General features: G+C 43.6%; 1 protein-coding gene across 1 annotated transcript; it reads left to right on the top strand.

The window, feature by feature from the left end:
* The first annotated feature begins 3,796 nt into the window (after positions 1–3,796).
* ADORA3 (adenosine A3 receptor) lies at positions 3,797–6,704 on the top strand. Its single transcript, XM_081195205.1, has 2 exons — positions 3,797–4,506; positions 4,722–6,704. Exons 1-2 carry the CDS (start codon positions 4,178–4,180, stop codon positions 5,344–5,346), a joined length of 954 nt encoding a protein of 317 aa, XP_081051331.1. The 5' UTR covers positions 3,797–4,177; the 3' UTR covers positions 5,347–6,704.
* Positions 6,705–9,107: the final 2,403 nt, after the last annotated feature.

Here is a 9,107-nt window from a genome sequence, read left to right as displayed (position 1 = left end):
GTGGGTAGGTTAGGCATTGGAATAATGTGTTGTGGTGTGTCGAAGTGCTAGGTGTGGCCATCGCCTATGCCTTCAATTTTTTAGGGGTATTCCGTTAAAGGAATCTGGGGGTCGTGTATCCGTCCGATGCCTGCTTGGCGGGAGGCCTTGGCACGACCCTCGGTGACAACAGGGGTGAGCCTAGAGTCAGATCAGCATCGACAGGCTCCACCTACTGGTTGAATAACCCATCGTCCAATGCCTAAGCCAATACCTTTTCCATTGCTGTAACCAATAAAGTTGTGGCCTTTTCTTGCCCATTAACCATATATCACGTGTCCTTGTGTCTTTATTTCACCACACGGGGGTCGGGTCCTCGAACCACAATTGCATTCCTTGCCGATAGCTACCATGCTAAGAGAGGGAGACAGACTATATTATTTGTTCAAATTAGCTGTTTGCATTGCAGGCGATTGTTTAAAATATTAATATATCATCTTCAGACACTGCATATTAATAATAAAACAAAATACAAGGGATTGTATGCAACTCATTTCATCAGCACAAGGATTTCTGCTTGTGCAACAGAACTTCCCTACTTCCTATCCCAGCATGCACCCTGTGCCCTCCCCAAATCCACTCCAGAGAGTTGGAGAAATGCCCAGAATAGATTTTGGGGGCTCACAGGGGGAAAGAATGTCAGAGGTTCAAGCAGGCAAGCATAAATCCTTGCACTGATGAAACGAGTTAGTTGGATACCGCCCAATATTATTGGAACCAAAAAATTACCAGTAGTCAGACTTAAAACCATAGCAGGCATCATGAACCAGCAAAAGCCTGGAGAAGAGGAGGTTAAGGGGTGATATGATAGCCATGTTCAAATATATAAAATATATAAAAGGATGTCACATAGAGGAGGGAGAAAGGTTGTTTTCTGCTGCTCCAGAGAAGCGAACACGGAGCAATGGATCCAAACTACAAGAAAGAAGATTCCACCTAAACATTAGGAAGAACTTCCTGACAGTAAGAGCTGTTCGACAGTGGAATTTGCTGCCAAGGAGTGTGGTGGAGTCTCCTACTTTGGAGGTCTTTAAGCAGAGGCTTGACAACCATATGTCAGGAGTGCTCTGATGGTGTTTCCTGCTTGGCAGGGGGTTGGACTCGATGGCCCTTGTGGTCTCTTCCAACTCTATGATTCTATGATTCTATGAAAAGCCAAGTTAAACAAGTTAAACAAAAAAGTTTCTAGCATGCATTAAACTTAACAATGTAGTTGATACATGCCTTTTTTTCCTGGGTGTGGGATATTCCAGAGTATGGGAGCCACCACAGAGAAGGCTCTTTTCCTGGATGTTGACAGTTGCACACCTGCAAGTTGCAACAAACTGGGAGGGCCTCTGAAGATAATCACAGTGGTCATTTCTAAGCATTCGTTTATTTTCTCTGGATTCATGTACAGTGGTACCTCGGTTGTCGAACGCAATCCATTCCGGAAGACTGTTCAACTTCCGAAACGTTCGACAACCGAGGCACAAAGGGCAGTCGGCAAAGTAAATGGAAAAAATACAGCAACACGCAGAAGAAGCTGTTCAACTTCTGAGGTGCGTTTGAAAATGGAAGCAATTACTTCTGGGCCTTCGGCGTCCAGGTTCCAAATTGTTCAGCTTCCGAGATGCTTGAAAACCGAGGTACCACTGTACATTGATCAAAATTGTACTTGTCATGCGTTCCTTTGGATTCTTATTGTGATCAACATGCATTTGCATTTTAGGGAAGCATTTTAATCGCATTAAAAATTCATCAGATTTGTATCTAAAAGGATTTGGAGTGACTAGAGGCTTGTGGGGTATGTGTGAAAGCAATGAGTAATATTCAATTAAATTTTACTCAAGGAAGACCATTTGAAATTAATGGTTCTAATTTAAGTAATGTTGATTAATTTCAGAAGGTCTCCTCTGAGTAAAACTTAGTTGACCCTCACCTGATATGTTAGGTCCTCCTTTCTCTCAGGAAGGAGAATATGTTAGTGCTGCAGACCTCTTTAAATGGAAACACTGGACAAGCTGAGATGTGAGCCACCCCCCATTTGCTAGGATGGAGACTGAAACCCATTTTTATTATTGATCTTGAGTGTAGGTGAGGGGAATCTCTGGCCTGTGAGTCTAATTACAGCCATTAGGGCTCCCTATTTGCCTCACAAGGCTGTTTTGGCCAAGTCACAAGCACCTGCCCTGCACTTGACTTCATATATGCCAGCAGGTGTTGGGCAGGTAAAGACATGGTTTGGATGAAAGGGGTTGTGCAAACACCACCAAGCAGCTGATTGACGCTGTCTGCAAAGTCCCTTACCCAGTGCTTCCCATTGGCTTAGAGCTGGTGTTTGAGAAGCATGTACACAGGACTTCCCTAATGCCAGCAATCAGCTGATAGTCAACACTAGCGAAGTACTGCAAAAATGGCCACTGGTGCCATCATGATGTCAGGTGGTTGACAGGTGGTTCAAACTTGGCCTATGTGGTTGAGTGGACATATGGACCTTACTTGCTAGCCAGCTCTCCGTGCATATATGACCTAGATTCCACATGTGGAAATGGAGAACAGAATAGCAGAAGTTTAGTGCTTGCTGGCAGAGATACGGTTTAGGATTTCCTGTTGCTATACTGATGTTGCATTGGGACTAGCCGTATCAGCCTTTGTACGTTGGTACCTTGGTTTAAGAACAGCTTGGTTTATGGACAACTGGATTAAGAACACTGCAAACCCAGAAGTAGGTGTTTTGGTTTGTGAACTTTGCCTTGGAATAAGAACATGCTCTGCTTCCTGTTGAGTGTGTTCCATTTGTAAATTGAGTCCCCCGCTGCTATGGGAAAGCACACCTTGGTTTAAGAATGTTTCGGTTTAAGAACGGACTTCCAGAATGGATTAAATTTGTAAACCAAGGTACCACTGGTAGAACCTCTGCTTACAACTGCCTCAGGTTACAAACGCTTCAGGTTACAAACTCTGCTAACCTGGAAGAGTTACCTCGAGTTGAGTACTTTGCCCCAGGATGAGAACAGAAATCGTGCACCGGCGGCGCAGCGGCAGCAAGAGGCCCCATTAGCGAAAGCACGCCTCTAGTTAAGAACAGTTTCAGGTTAAGAACGGACCTCCGGAATGAATTAAGTTTGTAACTAGAGGTGCCACTGTAACTGGGTGGCAGGAATGTCAAATTGGAGACAGAAGTATGGGGCCTTCTTTGGAATCTACTGCCCATTGTTGCTGCTTTTATTTATTTTCATTTGTTAAATTTATATACCACCCTTCATCAAGAGACCACAAGAAAGTTTATAACATAGAACACATAATAAAAAGGCAATAACCCATCACTCCTCACTTTAAAAGGCTATGGATTGATTGGCAAATGAAGGCCTGGTTGAAAAGGAATGTTTTCACCTGGTGCCTCAATGTAAAGGGCACATTTATGTCCTGACACTGAAATGTTTTAACTTCCTCTTAAATATTTCTTTCACATAAAAACCAAGTTTGTAGCTTCCTGTCAGGTTGGATGTTACTACATTGTTTCCTAAAGTTACCTCACCCCTTTATTGCTACATTTCATGGAAGTTGTTAAAATAAGATGTTTTTGAAAACTTCTTAGTAACCAACGTAACAGAGGGTGCCTAGGAACCTGTCATGAAAAGCGATCAAAATGCCATCCTTATCAAGCATGAGATGCTATCAGAAGCTTGAGGAAACCTATTGATAAAGTTAAATGATTTCTTTATCTTACAGATTTTCATTTCCTGTATTATCTTTATTTAAAGTACAGACCTTCAGACACACACACACACACACACACACACACACACACACACACACACACAGCTTGTGCCAGTATTCAATTTCTTATCAATACTTCAAATGTGGGTTTTTTGTTTTGTTTCATAGCAACTTGCCAAAGCAGGTTGGAATGTGTGAAGCATTAACAGGAACTATTTTTCTCTGTGGGTTCCCGCATGAGAGCTACTCTTTGAGAGACAGAGTACAAGAGAACAGCTTACTTAACTTCTGCAATTCTACAGGGTATCGGGAAGAGTTTTTTTAAAAAAAGGCCGGTTAGCAGGGAAAGCCTTAGATTCCACCTCTTCTACATTGGGCTGTTGCTCTGTGAGGGCACCATAACTCAAAGTTGAAGAGGACCGATAGAAGCTTGTCCATGAATACTTTGCACATTGTCTACATCATCGTTGAGGTGCTGATAGCAGTGACTGCCACCTTAGGAAATGCTCTAGTGATCTGCGTGGTGAGACGGATCCCAGCCTACCAGAACACCACTTTTTACTTCATCGTGTCCTTGGCACTGGCTGATATTGCCGTTGGGGTCCTTGTTGCCCCTCTGGCCGTTGTGCTGAGGTTGGAGGTTGTTCTCCACTTCTACGCTTGCCTTTTCATCTGCTGCATCTTGATGATCTTTTGTCACGCTTCCATCATGTCCCTGCTGGCCATTGCAACAGACCGATATCTGAGAGTGAAACTGGCCATACGGTGAGTACCACAAAGTCATGGCTGTGGATTTTCATTGGAAAAGTTACAATATATTCCATGCACCAAAATAATGTCGTAGCACCTGTAATGCTCCTTGTGCTTTCTCCCAGCCTGCAGAAAATGAAAAAGACTGTGACAAATCATAGTATAGGGGCGGTGCTGCAAGCACAATCCCATCTGTAAAATATTTTAAACTAACCTGCTTTTTCAAATAGATACAAAGCAATGGTCACACGGAGAAGAATCTGGGTGGCTCTGAGTTTCTGCTGGACCATGTCTCTGTTGGTGGGGCTTGTGCCCATGTTTGGATGGAACCTAAGGAAGCCTGAAAACCCCATCTACTTGAAGTGTTCTTACCCAAAGGTGATGAGCATGGATTACGTGGTGTACTTCAGCTTCTTCTCCTGGATCCTTGTCCCACTGCTGGTCATGTGTGCTCTCTACTCCGAGATCTTCAACATCCTCCAAACAAAGCTGAAACAAAACACAACATCCATGAAAGGAACACGGATCCTTTATGGGAGGGAGTTCAAGATGATCAAATCTTTGGCTCTGGTCCTCTTCTTGTTCATTGTGTGCTGGCTGCCTCTGCTCATTATCAACTCCGTCTCACATTTCTGCCAAACATGTCGTGTCCCCCTGCCGGTGTTAGATGTGGCCATCCTGCTCTCCCATGCCAATTCTTCCCTAAATCCCATTGTGTATGCCTTGAGGATCAAAAGGTTCCGAAAAATGTATATCCTGATTTTGAAAACCCGTGTCTTCTGCCTGAAACAAGAACCAGACACATCTAAAATGGAGAACACGTCCTCGGATCAGGTGATAGAAGAAAGTATCTGAAAAAACACTGAAAGAGTATTTCCTCACCAAAAGTCCTTGTTTTCTTCCTTCCACAGTGTGAGTATTTAATATGACTGAATGAGAGACTCCAAGATAGTTGGAGCACTGTAAATTCCATGCCCTCCCACATTTGTTAGATAACATTTGATTTCATTACTTTAATACTATGAAAAATGTAGGTCTGTTTGTTGCAGAATAAAGAAACCAATGAAAACAGGCCACTTTCATAGGTCTGGTGGCTACTGTGGTCTATTAATTAATTTTTGAAATGTTAACTTTAAAGTTGGTATTGAAAGTTACCAACACAGGGTGGGGCCTGGTTGTCACAGGGACTGCATTCTCTTTCCTATGTTCTCCATTCAACATCTGAGGTCCTTTTCCATCTCATTCCCCAACTGAAGCATGACAGGTGACCAGAAGCAGCAGAGCCTTTCCAGTTGTGGCACCAACCTTATGGAATGTCCTTCTTAGGGCAGCCCACATGGCTCTCATCATTAAGCTTTTTTGTTTTTGTTTTGCTTAACTTGCTGGTCCAGCAGACAGCTTTGGGAAGCTGACTGGTGGCTTTTCCCTGTTCTTCATGCCACTGTGATGGAGCAATGCCTTTTTAAAAAGTGGATTTTTGTATCCTGCTTAGATACTTAAAAATATTAAGTGGTTTAGAAATGCAAAGAAAGATTGGCAAGGAGAAGCCACATCTTCTTGTCTATCCAAATGGGCTTTCATGTTCTCTGTTAGCAATTTTAGGAACCTGACCTCTCCGTTTCTCTCGTGCTCTGCCGTTTTCCTTCAGTTCCATTGGCATGTAACAAAGCTTATTGTGAACTAACCAGTTTCCCAGAACAAACCCTGGCTTAATTCACCATCCTTTTCATTACTGGTTGAATTTTGCTTGTACTGATGATGTTTAATCTTTTTGGGGACGTAGTTTCAAATGCATGTCACTTCCTGATGTGCACATTGCCCTGTGGTGACTCATTTGCTTCATCAGAATAGGCATCTCTAATAATCCTAATAACCGTTGTGGGGTTTGCCCTCCTAGGTGGGTCATAAGGAAAGGGTTAAGTGAGTGTGAAGTGATTGGCCAGTGGGAACCCAAGGGGAAGAATTAGAGGTAGAGTTGGAGTTGTTGGGAAGTCAGTTGGGAGTTGGAGAAGGAAGAGGGAGGATAAGTCTGTGGGTTGGTTTAGTTTTGATGTGAGAGAGTGAGAGAAACTGTTAGGATAATCAGTTAGAAGTTATTAGGAAGGTATAAGTCAGTAAAGATACTAAGATTAAGAAACTGACAAGAAAAATGATCTGAAACCATAACCTTGTTAATGCTTATAAAATAAACTTGCTTATTTGATTTAATGTTAGCAACTGTCTGGACTCCGTGTGTACCCGAGTGAAATGGGTTGGTGGCAGCGGGAAGCAATCACAGTGGTGGCACCGGGATCAATAGACCGTCAAATGTCCAGGGACCCTGTGTGATCACCACAACCCTAAAGCTTCACTTACGACAGGGGCCTCATTCCCTTGTGAACAAGTTTCCAGGGTCCACATTCTAGCGGTGGGTGGGGCCAGAGGGAAAAGTGGGCGGAGCAATGGATATAACTCTTCCCTATGTACAGTAGGTTACATTTCAGTCATGCAAAAACCTAGAGGGTTTTTACACACCCACACCCACCTGCTTTATGACAGTTCAAGGACTCATTCCAGCCAGGCAAAAGCAGTCTAGGAGTTTATGGAGCACAGTCAGTGAGGGGGGTGGCCTGGGGAGAAGGATTGTGTGGCTCAGGGAGAGAGACAGCCCAGGGTGAGTGCTGAAGACCAGATGGACAGACCTGAGATTCCTGACTCCCGACCATAGCAAAGTAGTGATAATAACAGGCATTACAAATTCATTTGAAAGCAAAGGTCTGTTAATTTAGGAAAGTAAGAAGCATTTACAGCAAACCTTCCTCAAGCCAGTTGTACAGTTTTATGAGGTGCAGAATGATGACTCTACAGGATTCACCTACAATACCTTGGAGAAATCCTCACTGGCCTCAGTGGGACTTATTTCTGAGCTGCCGTGCATAGACAGGATGACAGTGTACCATAATTAACTCACTAAGGCTGCAGTACTAATCTGGAGCTTTGCAGAGCCTCAGAGCCACCAATGTATCTGCATCCTGGCTGCTCACAGTGATCAAAGCAGTTGATGGGGTGAGAGGAGGACAGTCAGGCCTGATCAGACTTGATCAGGATGGTATAGCCATTGGATCCAAATGTGGCTTGATGCCTTAAGTGGCACAAACCACAAGAATATACGTTGTAAGGAGTTTTCATGGGGTGCAACAACAATAATATGAAAATGTTGAATCTTGCAAGAAAAGTGGCTTTTTTATCTATATAAAAGGACATCAGATGGGAGGAATAACAGAAAGCGAGAGTGTCACTTTGCAACCTCTGAAAATCGACTGATGAACACCAAAAACATTTACAAAGGGTCAGACTGAAGTGGAAGGAAAAGTGAAGACCACAGATACTCAGAGGTTGCATGAGTTCATGGCTACTCTATATTCTTTTCCTAAGGAAAACGAAAGTGACTATTTGCAACATTTTAACTAAAGGCAATTGCCCCTTTGCACATGACTCAGCTGACATGTTAAGATCCGCATCAGGGATCTTGAAGATGGTGGTGTCAAGTACAAAGAAGTTCAGTGGGCATATCTATCAACATTAGGCTTTTCACCACAGTTAAGAGAGCTAAACTTTGTTACCATCTCTATATTCAATGTCATTTTCCCTTTAAAGTTTAGCACTCTAACTTTCTTTAAGTTAGAAATGTGTTAGAATATTGCTTTATGTTTGCCCAGCGCTCTCTCTCTTTCTCTCCCTCTCCCTCCTCCCCAGCTCTCTTGATTGATAGATGATCGATAGATCGATAGATCGATAGTTCTGAAGAAGTGTGCATGCACACGAAAGCTCATACCAAGAACTAACTTAGTTGGTCTTTAAGGTGCTACTGGAAGGAATTTTTTTATATCGATCGATCGATAGATAGATGATAGATAGCATTCTATTGTTAAAACTAGCTTCATAATACATATCCTCTTTTCCTCTACTCTTTGTGAGGGTGCACATTTCTAGGCTGGGAGGGTTCAGATGCACATGTACGCGCACACAGAGGACAGTGTTCAGTTTGACCCAAGCTAAGAATCTTCTTTGGGGGAGCATGTTTTTGGCAGGGAAACATGGGTGGCGCTGTGGGTTAAACCACAGAGCCTAGGACTTGCCAATCAGAAGGTCGGCAGATCGAATCCCCGCCACGGGGTGAGCTTCCGTTGCTCGGTCCCAGCTCCTGCCAACCTAGCAGTTCGAAAGCACGTCAAAGTGCAGGTAGATAAATAGGTACTGCTCTGGCGGGGAGGTAAACGGCGTTTCCATGTGCTGCTCTGGTTCGCCAGAAGCGGCTTAGTCATGCTGGCCACATGACCCAGAAGCTGTACGCTGGCTCCCTCGGCCAATAAAGCGAGATGAGCGCCACAACCCCAGAGTCGGTCATGACTGGACATAATGGTCAGGGGTCCCTTTACCTTTATAAGGGCCACACATGGTCTCCAAATGCATGTGTTCTCTCCATGTCTCCTTGTATGGCACCTAGCATGATTCGTTTTTTCACTTCTTTTTGTTATGTTTCCAAGTGCTTTGTTGCACTTTCATTTCTTCTTTGTAAGCCACGTGGGGCATTTAAAATAACAATGGAATAAAATTCCTCTCACAGAGCTACGATC

The sequence above is a fragment of the Podarcis bocagei genome, assembly GCF_964188305.1.
Source record: "Podarcis bocagei genome assembly, chromosome: 5".
NCBI lineage: Eukaryota > Metazoa > Chordata > Lepidosauria > Squamata > Lacertidae > Podarcis > Podarcis bocagei.
This window is presented reverse-complemented; position numbering and strand designations above follow the sequence as displayed.